This window comes from Onychostruthus taczanowskii, unplaced genomic scaffold (assembly GCF_017590055.1).
Source record: "Onychostruthus taczanowskii isolate IOZ18803 unplaced genomic scaffold, ASM1759005v1 scaffold184, whole genome shotgun sequence".
NCBI classification, from domain to species: domain Eukaryota; kingdom Metazoa; phylum Chordata; class Aves; order Passeriformes; family Passeridae; genus Onychostruthus; species Onychostruthus taczanowskii.
Genome location: NW_024499062.1, coordinates 959220 through 972202, shown reverse-complemented (window position 1 = coordinate 972202; position 12983 = coordinate 959220). Strand labels below are relative to the sequence as shown.

The 12983-nt window shown below is 48.5% G+C and overlaps 1 protein-coding gene across 1 annotated transcript in view; it reads left to right on the top strand.

The window, feature by feature from the left end:
* AHCYL2 (adenosylhomocysteinase like 2) overlaps positions 1 to 12983 on the top strand; it is a 63547-nt gene that overhangs the window by 34304 nt on the left and 16260 nt on the right. Inside the window, exons 2-5 of the mRNA XM_041401098.1 lie at positions 1444 to 1552; positions 6771 to 6914; positions 8530 to 8630; positions 9122 to 9224. Coding sequence (XP_041257032.1) covers positions 1444 to 1552; positions 6771 to 6914; positions 8530 to 8630; positions 9122 to 9224 — 457 coding nt within the window. The remainder of the gene's footprint in view (positions 1 to 1443; positions 1553 to 6770; positions 6915 to 8529; positions 8631 to 9121; positions 9225 to 12983) is intronic.

Below are 12983 nucleotides of genomic sequence, written 5' to 3'. Positions count from 1 at the left end.
AGCAGGCCTTTTTGTGCTCGGAGAAGTAGCTGGAGGTGGCTCTTTGTGATGGAAACCCCAGGTCAGATGAGCAGTGGCTCATTTGGAATGTAAAGGTGAAACCTCACCTGCATTCAGCACTCATTAACCCCTTGTGCCCCTGCAGGTGAGGTTTTCCATCGGGAATCATTTGTTCCTGCTGGAAGTTGAAAGCACCAGCTCTTCTGTCACTTCAGAGCAGCTTGAGCTCCTAAATCCAAGGAACTGCAGCTCTCCAAAGCTCCACAGCTTTTCCTTGAAACTGTTGCCTTCAGAGGTGTTTTGGTGGGAGCCAAATCTCTCTTTTCATCCCGTCTGGAACATTCCCATCTTCCCAACTGGGCTGGAACGCGGCTGTTGTGGGTTTCGCAGGGATTGGAGCAGCCTGGGATAGGAGAAGGTGTCCTGTGGCAGGGGTTGGAACTGGATGATCCTTAAGATCCCTTCCAACCCAAATCATTCTGGGACCCTGTGAAATTCCTTTTTGCCCACTCTCTCTATTCCCTAAAGGATTGAAGTCAAAGGACGTCGGCCAACGCATGCCAAAAGCAGATCCAAGCCTTGACCTGTCCCCTGCCCAAATTTCCCTTTCCTGGTGCTTCCTTCCACCTCCTGGCTGTCCCAGCTAAAGCCAAACCCAGCTTGTGGCAGTGTTAAGGGGTTTAAACCTTAGAGGGTTTATTTAAGTCTGCTTCTAATTCTGCCTGATTCGCTTCAGGACTTCTTTTGCTTCGTCGTTTACTTGGATTTGGATGTGTGAGGGCCCAGGGAACTCTGAATTACCAAGATCACTGCATTGTGTGAAAAATTGTGTTCGATGTCCTTGAAGAGGTGATGTGGGAAAGGGAGATGTGAATTTTACCCAAATTATTCCTCCTTCGTTGGAATCCCTGTGTGTCTCCAGCTCCGCTTCAAGCCAATAATCTCCTCCTGTGATGGAGCAGCTCAGCCGTGGAGGGATTTGTTCTAAATTAAGGGAAGAAAAAGGACAAAAAAGCAAAGTTATTTCAGGCCAGCAGCTTCTTAGAGAAGGAACATAAACCCTGGTGTGTGTGCAAAGCCCCCGTCCCGCCGGGATCAGGGCGTTAATCCTGGCACAGCCCTGGCTGTAACTTGAGTTTGGTGTGGATTTTCCCTTCCCATGGGTGTTCTTGATCCGGTGTCGTTCTGTTGTGTACTCCTAGAAACTTGTATTCTCCAGCCATCTGTGCTCCCAAAATTCAACAGCCTATAGTGACATCTCTAATCTTGGCTGGAAGAACTGAAATTAAATAAAGTGGAGTTTACCGTATCCAGTGCCCATTAAATAACAGGAATTGTGCTCCAGGCCATGACTGAGATAGTGCCGGTGTCCGCTCAAGGCCTTGGGTTCTTGGGATTGATCTGTTGGGTTTTTTACAGAAAATCCCTGATTTCTTTCCACAGATCCAGTTTGCTGACCAAAAGCAGGAGTTCAACAAGCGCCCGACCAAGATCGGCCGCCGGTCACTGTCCCGCTCCATCTCGCAGTCCTCGACAGACAGCTACAGCTCAGGTGTGTCCAGGGATCTGGGATCAGTGGGAAGGCATGGAAATAGGGTTTTGCTTTTTTCCTCCTTGTCCTGTATAGCTGGATGGAAAATTAAATTATTCTGGTGCTCTTCTGCTCTCTCCTTATAACCCAGCGTGCAGCTGCTGCTGCCTTGCCTTCCATTCCCTCCTCTCCTCCCTGTCCTGATCCTCCCAGGACAACAGTGTTTCCATGTTTTATTCCTGCTTGAGCATCACAAATCCACGGGGATCCCACTGTAGGTTCATTGCACATGAGGTTGGGGTCTTTGGGGACTTTGAAGGGTGCTTGGAAGAGGTCTCTCCTGCTGTAATCTTGCTGGATGGATTTTTGGGATACTTGGCAGCTCATGATGTATTTGGGGAGAAGAATCTGGGTGGTTTCAGGGATCCAGAGCTCAGTCTCATTCCAGCCCCCTGCCGTGGTCAAGGACACCCTCCACTAGTCCAGGTTGCTCCAAGCCTCATCCAGCCCAGCCTCAGAGGTTCAAAGCTCTGATTCAGCTCTGTCCAGTGTGGAAAACCTCAGGAAACTCCAGCTCCAGCTGCTCCTGATGGCTCATGGCTGGTGGCTGCACACAGACCTGGCTGGTGGCCAGAAGTCCTCCTAGCTGGGAACTCTCCTTGGTGTTTCTCCACTCATTCCCGCGATGCCGAGGATGTCGGAGATGAGCTGGGACAGGACGGGGCTGGAGCTCCTGGCATTCCTCAGCAGGTTTGGAAGAGCAGAGCTGGAAAAGCCGTGGTTATCTGGTCACTCAGCTCCTGGCAGAGCTGCTCCTCTCCAGAAGATGGAGGTTCTGATCTGCTCCTGGACACCACAGTCCCACGGCTTCATCCCGGTCTTTGTGGGAGAGCCGACTGTTCCTCGTCTCCTTTCCCAGCTCCCGGCTTGCTGCTTTGCAGGATTGGAGGAACCTCCAAAGTCTCTTCCAGAGGTTGGGATGAGCCCCGCAAAGGTTGGGCACCACCTGGGTGACCCATCCTGTGGGCACTGACTGTGTTCCCATGGAAAAGGGAGAAATTCAGGACTGCTCCTGCCACACTCTCTCCAGAGGTACATCAGCCCAGGCTCTGTTTGGAATCCACAGCTCCATCTGATCCTGGAGCACCTGGGAATGTTTTAGGACTATTTTTGCAGACTCTGAGTCTGCTTATCCTGGCTGATGTCACCATGTTCGCTCCCAAGTCACAGCTGGAAGGACTTGGAGCAACTTTGGGGGAATTCTCCATCTCTCCTTGCAATTAGCATCAAAATTGCAGTTAATTATCTTGTGGAAACGTTCAATTTCCTGCTAATGAAAGGAGCAAGACTGGCATTCCTGGTGGAGGACTTCAGCTCCCATGATGGCAGATGGATGGATGGATGATGGATGGATGATGGATGGATGGATGGATGGATGGATGGATGATGGATGGATGAATTTTTTTAGGTCAGCCCAGCCTTTATGACCCAAGTGCTCACCATTGTGTGTTGCCCACCACAGGCATGTATTGAGGGTGGGATTAGGACAGGAATATCTGGAATTCCAGGCCTCTGACTTCATCCTCGTGCTGTTTCATATTTTTGGAAGGTTTTACAGGGAATAAACCAGTTTTGGGGGCCTGTAACAGCTCAAGCTGCCCCTGTTTTGCCCTTTGTGATGCCAATCCAGGCAGCCATGAGTGGAGCCTTACCTCAAATATCAGCAAAGTCAGACTTGGCTGAGTTTAGGCTCTGACCCGGGCTTTGCTGGGACAGGACATGGATGGAGACCTGAGACCTGCTGCTTCGGTGTTGTTCTCCTGGAAACCATGGAATTGTGGAATATCATGAGGTGGGAAGGACCCACATGGATCCTGGAGCCCAATAATCTGCATGTAATACATTGATAATGGAAATCAAGGAATCCTGGAATGGTTTGAGGGGAAGGGACCTCAAAGTCCACCCAGTGCCACCCATGCCATGGGCAGGGACACCTCCCGCTGTCCCGGGCTGCTCCAAGCCTTCTCCAACCTTGGACACTTCCAGGGATGTGGAATCCTCAACCTCTCTGGACGGAGACACCAACACGTAACACAAATAATCCAATTTAGGTTTCAGTTTTCCATAGCTCACAGAATGCCAAGCCCAGGGAGGAAGTTTTCCTTCATCAACTTTGGAGAATATTTTTATGAAGCTGTCCCATCAGTTAATGACAGGAATCCTTTCCTTTCAGACCTTGTTTTTTATTTTACAGAAAAGCAAAGGCAAAATTGACTTTTAGAGATTTGGTTTGCTGTTATATTAACTATCAGCATTCATTTGATTACCGTAATTATATGTATACTTCTGTATTTTAGATTTATTTAATAGTATAAAACATCCTGCCTATGAAAATCTGGCTACTCCAGGCAGGATTTTTTTTTGTTCAAAAAAAATTACTTTTAACCCCCAGAACCAAAACTCCCTGGTTTTAAAGCAACCTCTACACAGATTAACTCTCTTCAAGGAACTAATCCTCCTCCAACTAATTAATCCTTCCTCCTGGAGCCCTTGGCATAGAGCTTGGCTTTATGTAAGGTGCCCTTTGTGGTTAATCCGGGCTCCTGGTCCCTCGGGATCTGCTGTGGGATTGGGAGCAGAGCGGGAGCCCCGCTGCCCTCGGGGGCTGTTGGCAGGGTGGGACTCGCCCTTCGCCCCCTGCCGAGGATGGGGAGAAATTCCAGCAGTGCCTAATTCCCTCCTAATTCCCTGGGATGGGGAGCTGGGCAGCTCCGGGGGAGCCTGGCACACCCACGGCGCCCAGGCTGAGCTTTTTCCTTGGAATCCTGGAACCCTTCCCATGAGCCAGGGGGGAAAGCTGGAGCTTGTTGGGTCCTGCAGGAGGCAGAACCCCATGGCCAGTTCAACTCCTTTTTTTGGGGTTTTTGGTGTGGAAATGTCACTGGAGCCGATCAGGGTAGGAGAATGTTGGATTTACTCTGAGCGAATGAAGGAGCTGTTGGAATCCAGCCCCACTCAAGGCCTGGATGCCACTGGAATGCCACGGCTCTCTGGGAATGCTGCTGGGATCAGCACTGCAAGAACCTCCCACCCTTCCTGCTGCCCCATTCCCCTGGTGCAGATTTGGGAATCTTGACTGCTGGCCGGAGCAGCTCCCATGGCTTCCAGAGGCCTGTGGGGATGTGGAAGGAGGAGTGTCCATCACCATGTCCATCATTCCCAGAGATCCAAAATACCGGCCAGCTCCACTGGGACCATCATGGATGGAGCTGTTCCACCACGGAATTCCTCTGGGCTGGACACAAAATCATTGGATGCCAGGCCCCAGGTTCAGTTTACAAGCACCACATGAGCTGGAGGGGAAGGACTTGGAGCAAAACAATTCCTTAAGGAATGAGGGAATGGCCAGTTGGGTCCTGGAAGGGTCACCTGGTGATGAAGGACTTGGAGCAGGACAATTCCATGAGGAATACCAGAATGGTCAGTTGGGTCCTGGAAGGGTCACCTGGTGATGAAGGACTTGGAGCAGGACAATTCCATGAGGAATACCAGAATGGCCAGTTGGGTCCTGGAAGAGTCACCTGGAGAGGAAAAAGGAGCTGGGATTTGGAGCTCATTGCATTTCTCTGGCTGGTGATGCCAGTCCTGGAAGATGGAAGAAGAGGTTTGGTTTCCCACAGTAGGGAAGGATTCCAGAGAATCCAAAAATGTGGCACAATCCAAAATCTGAATTCCAGAAAATGTGGCACAAAGGATCCCTTCAGCTGGGATCCATCACGACTCCGATCAAAAGAATGGCCAGTTGGGTCCTGGAAGGGTCACCTGGTGATGAAGGACTTGGAGCAGGACAATTCCATGAGGAATACCAGAATGGCCAGTTGGGTCCTGGAAGGGTCACCTGGTGATGAAGGACTTGGAGCAGGACAATTCCATGAGGAATACCAGAATGGCCAGTTGGGTCCTGGAAGAGTCATCTGCAGAGGAAAGAGGAGCTGGGATTTGGAGCTCATTGCATTTCTCTGGCTGGTGATGCCAGTCCTGGAAGATGGAAGAAGAGGTTTGGTTTCCCACAGTAGGGAAGGATTCCAGAGAATCCAAAAATGTGGCACAATCCAAAATCTGAATTCCAGAAAATGTGGCACAAAGGATTCCTTCAGCTGATCCAAAGTGGTGGTTGATCCATCACGACTCCAATCAAAAATGGATGTGATTTTATTCAAGTACACAGGATTTTAGGAATCCAACGGGAAAGGGGATTTCTAACTCCGTGAAGGGCTCTTCCATGTGTCTGCCGTGGTCTAATTCCATAATCAAAGGTCCTGAGGACACTGATGAGGAAGGAAGACAATTATTGACAGCTCCTGGAATGAATTCAGCACATCCACACCCTCTCTTAAGGCATCCCGTGGGGCTCAGGACAGGATCCGGTGATCCCCAGCTTTCCAAACAATTCCCAAAATCCCCTGAGGATGGGGAGCCAGCAGCTCCCTGGACAATCCACACCAGGCTTGTGGATTATCCTGATGGAGAAGTTCGCCCAACCACCCCACAAGCAGCACCTCATCGTCACTGTGAAGGAACACCAAAATTGAGCGAATCCAAGGATTGGGAATCCCACAGGAACGGGATAATCATCAACTCACAGCCTCCCCCTGACTGTTTGGGATGAAATAGGGTCTGACATTACAATTCCTGCTGGCTTGGAAGTGCTCTAAACCTCAGCAGGCATTTTGTGGGATGTGTTGGAGCTGTGGAGGCCTGAATTTTGGGAAGAGAGGTGGGAGAGCTTCGGGGAAAGAGAGGTGGGAGAACAGTTGGGAAGAGAGGTGGGAGAACAGTTGGGAAGAGAGGTGGGAGAACAGTTGGGAAGAGAGGTGGGGGAATTTTGGAGAAGAGAGGTGGGAGAGCTTTGGGGAAAGAGAGGTGGGTGGGAGAAGTTTGGGAAGAGAGGTGGGAGAAGGCCATGGAGATGAGTCCCTGTGGGAACCGGGCAGCGCTCAATCCCTTCCCCTCTGCTGTGGTGTTGAAGTCGAGGTCGATGAGAACTAAAAATTCATCCCAGGTAAATCCAGCTGGGAAAATTACCCTTGTGAGGAGAAGGAGAGACCCCAGCTGGGGATGGAAGGGCCTGGGATGGAAGAACATCCATCCCTCTGGGGGCCACCCACACCCTTCCCGGCGGGTGCTGGGGATTTCGGGAATGTCCTACCCCGCTCCTGAGCTGCCCTGCTCCCTGCAGCCGCCTCCTACACGGACAGCTCGGACGATGAGACCTCGCCGAGGGACAAGCAGCAGAAGAACTCCAAGGGCAGCAGCGATTTCTGCGTGAAGAACATCAAACAGGCCGAGTTCGGGCGCCGCGAGATCGAGATCGCCGAGCAGGGTGAGGGGCTGCTCCTCCTGCCCCCAGTCCTCCTGGCCAGGCTCAGGGGGCTGCTGGCTTCCTGACCCCTTCCTCTTGGGATGGGAAGGTTCTCTGGGATTGTGGGGGATGGGAAAGTTCTGTGGGATTGTGGGAGTTGGGAAAGGTTCTGTGGGATTGTGGGGGATGGGAAAGGTTCTGTGGGATTGTGGGAGATGGGAAAGGTTCTCTGGGATTTTGGGGAATGGGAAAGCTTCTCTGGGATGTTGGGGGATGGGAAAGCTTCTATGGGGTTTTAGGGGTTGGGAAAGCTTCTGTGGGGTTTTGGGAGATGGGAAAGGTTCTGTGGGATTGTGGGGGATGGGAAAGTTCTGTGGGATTGTGGGGGATGGGAAAGTTCTGTGGGATTGTGGGGGATGGGAAAGTTCTGTGGGATTGTGGGGGATGGGAAAGTTCTGTGGGATTGTGGGGGATGGGAAAGTTCTGTGGGATTGTGGGGGATGGGAAAGTTCTGTGGGATTGTGGGGGATGGGAAAGTTCTGTGGGATTGTGGGGGATGGGAAAGTTCTGTGGGATTGTGGGGGATGGGAAAGTTCTGTGGGATTTTGGGGGATGGGAAAGCTTTTCTGGAAAAGCTTCTCTGGGATTTTGGGGATGGGAAAGCTTCTATGGGGTTTTAGGGGTTGGGAAAGCTTCTTTGGGATTTTGGGAGATGGGAAAGCTTCTGTGGGATTTTGAGGGATGGGAAAGCTTCTGTGGGATTTTGGGGGTCGGGAAAGCTTCTGTGGGATTTTGGGGAATGGAAAAGCTTCTGTGGGATTTTGGGAGTTAGGAAAGCTTCTGTGGGGTTTTGGGGGTTGGAAAAGCTTCTGTGGGATTTTGGGGAATGGGAAAGGACTTACAGCGTTGTGCTGTGTAGTTCCAGCCATTAAAGGACTATTCTGTGGTTGAATCTTTATTTTGTTAAATCAGTAGAAAATATTCAATCCATCCCATAAACATCACAATTTTGGTTTGTCTTGATTACCTCCAAAAAATAAAAAAGCAAAGGCCAGGCAGGGTTTGGGTATTGGGGAGGTGGAGCTAATCAGCAAATCCCAAATCCTCAGCCCAAAGCAGATTTTCCTGCACCCTCACCTGGGGGCAGAAATTTGAGCAAAATAGGGAAAACTCCAGAGGGATTTGGGGATTTTGATGTATTTGGGATTGGGGGATTTTCATGTGTTTGCTCTGGAGGCCTTGGCTGTTTTGAAGCTGTGTGGGATTGTCGGAATCAATCCATCCCATAAACATCACAATTTTGGTTTATCTTGATTACCTCCAAAAAATAAAAAAGCAAAGGCCAGGCAGGGTTTGGGTATTGGGGGGGTGGAGCTAATCAGCAAATCCCAAATCCTCAGCCCAAAGCAGATTTTCCTGCAACCTCACCTGGGGACAGAAATTTGAACAAAATAGGGAAAACTCCAGAGGGATTTGGGGATTTTGATGTATTTGGGATTGGGGGATTTTCATGTGTTTGCTCTGGAGGCCTTGGCTGTTTTGAAGCTGTGTGGGATTGTGGGAACACCAGGCAGGGGGGCTGTTCCTCCTGAGCTTTTCCAACCCCATCCCCATTTTCCTTTTTGTTTCCCTGCAGAGATGCCAGCGCTGATGGCTCTGAGGAAGAGAGCTCAGGGGGAGAAACCCCTGGCTGGGGCCAAGATCGTGGGCTGCACTCACATCACAGCCCAGACAGCGGTGAGAGCCTGGCCCCAAACCCAAACGGGGCATTCCCTCTGCCCATCCCTGAACTGACCCCCTAAACTGACCCCAAACGGGGCATTCCCTCTGCCCATCCCTGAACTGACCCCAAACGGGGCATTCCCTCTGCCCATCCCTGAACTGACCCCAAACAGGGCATTCCCTCTGCCCATCCCTAAACTGACCCCAAATGGAGCATTCCCTCTGCCCATCCCCTAAACTGCTCTGGGGCTGATTTTCCCAATATTTTTGCAGACAAAACCCCCGATTTTGCTGATTGTTCCAGTGTTTTTGCAGATAAAATCCCCATTTTGCTGGTTTCCATGGTGTTTTTGCATATAAACCCCCAATTTTCCTGATTTTCCTGGTGTTTCTGTAAATAAACCCCCTGATTTTCCTGATTTCCATGGTGTTCTTGCAGATAAAACCCCCATTTTCCTGATGTCCATTCCCTGATCCCTGTGCCTTTTCCCGCTGTGTTGGTGCAGGTGCTGATGGAGACGCTGGGCGCGCTGGGCGCGCAGTGCCGCTGGGCCGCCTGCAACATCTACTCCACCCTCAACGAGGTGGCCGCTGCCCTGGCCGAGAGCGGTACGACCTGCGCCCTGCGCCTGCCCTCACCGGGAATCCCTCTGGGTGTTGTGGGGAACCCTCCTGGGATTTATAGGGAGCTTATTCTGGGTTTATAGGGAATTCCTCCTGGGTTTTATAGGGAATTCCTCCTGGGATTTATAGGGAGTTTATTCTGGATTTATAGGGAATTTATTCCGGATTTTATAGGGAATTCCTCCTGGGTTTCATAGGGAATTTATACTGGATTTGTAGGGAATTCCTCCTGGGTTTTATAGGGAATTCCTCCTGGGTTTTATAAGGAATTCATTCTGGACTTTATAGGGAATTCCTCCTGGGTTTTGTAGCAAATTTATTCTGGATTTATAGGGAATTCCTCCTGGGTTTTATAGGAAATTTCTACTGGGTTTTATAGGGAATTCATCCTAGAGTTTATAAGGGATTCCTCCTGCATTTTATAGGGAATTTCTCCTGGATTTTATAGTGAATTCCTCCTGCGTTTTATAGGGAATTCCTCCTGGGTTTTATAGGAAATTGCTCCTGCATTTTATAGGGAATTCCTTCTTCATCTTACAGGTAATTCCTCATGCATTTTATAGGGAGTTCCTGGATTTTAGAGGGAGTTTCTCCTGCATTTTGTAGGGAATGTCTCTTGGATTTTATAGGGAATTCCTCCTGCATTTTATAAAGAATTATTTTATAGGGAGTTCCTCCTGCATTTTATAAGGAATTCCTCCTGCATTTTATAGGGAATTCCTCCTAGGTTTTATAGGGAATTTCTTCTAGATTTTACAGGGAATTCCTCCTGTATTTTATAAGGAATGCCTCCTGCATTCTGTAAGGAATTCCTCCTGCATTTTCTAGGGAATTTTTGCTGCCCTGTTGTTTTTAGCTCATTTATCACCCCTTGGAGTTTTTTTCCCTGCATCCTCTTCAGTTTAGAGCAAACCCACAGCACGAAATCACCCCTTGCCAAAGCTCTGGAACTTTTGGAATGCTTTTTTTTTTCCTGGACTTACCCAGGTAAAACCCCTGGACTTATCCAGGTAATATCTTTGGTCTTGCCCAGGTAAAGTCCTTGGTAAAAATGTCACTTATGAGCTGAAGCTGGAAGTTGTTTTGCTCAGAGAAACGAAGCTAAATTTGGTTTAAATGCTATAATTTGGGGTGAAACTCAGGTGAAAGAGAGAATTTGTGGGGAATTCACAGAGCAGAAACTGAGGGTGTGGAGGTTACCTGGGAAATCCTGGGTGTGCCCAGGGGCTTTACCTGGCTAAATCCAAGGGTTTTCCCTAAAACCAAGATTTTACCTGGGTAAGACCAGGGATTTTACATGGAAAAGACCAAGGATTTTACCTGGGTAAATCCAGGAATTTTACCTGGGAAATGACAGGGATTTTACCTGGGTAAGACCAGGGATTTTACATGGAAAAGACCAAGGATTTTACCTGGGTAAGACCAGGAATTTTACCTGGGTAATGACAGGGATTTTACCTGGGCAAGGCCAGGGATTTTACATGGAAAAGACCAGGAATTTTACATAGAAAAGACCAAGAGTTTCACCTGGATAAGGTCAGGGATTTTACCTGGCTAAGTTGAAGGGTTTTACCTGGGCAAGACCAGGGATTTTACCTGGGCAAAACCAGGGGTTTTACCTGGAAAAGACCAAGGGATTTTACCTGGATAAGTCTAGGGATTTTACTCGAGTAAATCCAAGGGTTTTACCTGGATAAATCCAGGAATTTTACCTGGGTAATGACAGGGATTTTACCTGGGCAAAACCAGGGGTTTTACCTGGAAAAGACCAAGGGATTTTACCTGGATAAGACCAGGGATTTTACCTATGTAAATCCAAGGATTTTATGTGGGTAATGCCAAGGATTTTACCTGGATATGTCCAGGGATTTTACCTGGGTAAGGCCAGGGATTTGACATGGAAAATACCAAAGGTTTTACCTGGGAAAGGCCAAGGATTTTACCTGGATACAGTCAGGGATTTAACTCAGCAAAGTCAGGAGATTTACCTGGGTAAGTCCAAGGGTTTAACCTGGGTAAGACCAGGGATTTTACCTGGGTAAAACCAAGGATTTTACCTGGATAAATCCAGGGATTTTACCTGCATAAGACCAGGGATTTTACTTGGGTAAATCCAAGGGTTTTACCTGGATAAATCCAGGGATTTTACCTGCATAAGACCAGGGGTTTTACGTGGGTAAATCCAAGGATTTTACCTGGGTAATGCCAAGGATTTTACTTGGATAAATCCAGGGGTTTTACCTGGGTAATGCCAAGGATTTTACTTGGATAAATCCAGGGGTTTTACCTGGGTAATGCCAAGGATTTTACTTGGATAAATCCAGGGGTTTTACCTGGGTAATGCCAAGGATTTTACTTGGATAAATCCAGGGGTTTTACCTGGGTAATGACAGGGATTTTACCTGGGCAAAACCAGGGGTTTTACCTGGAAAAGACCAAGGGATTTTACCTGGATAAGACCAGGGATTTTACCTATGTAAATCCAAGGATTTTATGTGGGTAATGCCAAGGATTTTACCTGGATATGTCCAGGGATTTTACCTGGGTAAGGCCAGGGATTTGACATGGAAAATACCAAAGGTTTTACCTGGGAAAGGCCAAGGATTTTACCTGGATACAGTCAGGGATTTAACTCAGCAAAGTCAGGAGATTTACCTGGGTAAGTCCAAGGGTTTAACCTGGGTAAGACCAGGGATTTTACCTGGGTAAAACCAAGGATTTTACCTGGATAAATCCAGGGATTTTACCTGCATAAGACCAGGGGTTTTACCTGGGTAAATCCAAGGGTTTTACCTGGATAAATCCAGGAATTTTACCTGGGTAATGACAGAGATTTTACCTAGGCAAAACCAGGGATTTTACATGGAAAAGACCAGGGGTTTTACGTGGGTAAATCCAAGGATTTTACCTGGGTAATGCCAAGGATTTTACTTGGATAAATCCAGGGGTTTTACCTGGGAAAGGCCAAGGATTTTACTTGGGTAAAACCAGGGATTTTGCCTGGATAAATCCAGGGGTTTTACCTGGGAAAGGCCAAGGATTTTACTTGGGTAAAACCAGGGATTTTGCCTGGATAAATCCAGGGGTTTTACCTGGGAAAGGCCAAGGATTTTACTTGGGTAAAACCAGGGATTTTGCCTGGATAAATCCAGGGGTTTTACCTGGGAAAGGCCAAGGATTTTACTTGGGTAAAACCAGGGATTTTGCCTGGATAAATCCAGGGGTTTTACCTGGGAAAGGCCAAGGATTTTACTTGGGTAAAACCAGGGATTTTGCCTGGATAAATCCAGGGGTTTTACCTGGGAAAGGCCAAGGATTTTACTTGGGTAAAACCAGGGATTTTGCCTGGATAAATCCAGGGGTTTTACCTGGGAAAGGCCAAGGATTTTACTTGGGTAAAACCAGGGATTTTGCCTGGATAAATCCAGGGATTTTACTCGGGTAAATCCAGGGGTTTTACCTGGATAAATCCAGGGATTTTACCTGGGTAATGACAGTGATTTTACCTGGGCAAAACCAAGGATTTTACATGGAAAAGACCAAGAGTTTCACCGGGATAAGACCAGGGGTTTTACCTGGGTAATGCTAAGGATTTTACTTGGATAAATCCAGGGGTTTTACCTGGGTAATGACAGGGATTTTACTTGGATAAATCCAGGGGTTTTACCTGGGTAAGGCCAGGGGTTTTACCTGGGTAGAACCAGAGATTTTGCATGGGTAAGACCAAGGGTTTTACCTGGGAAA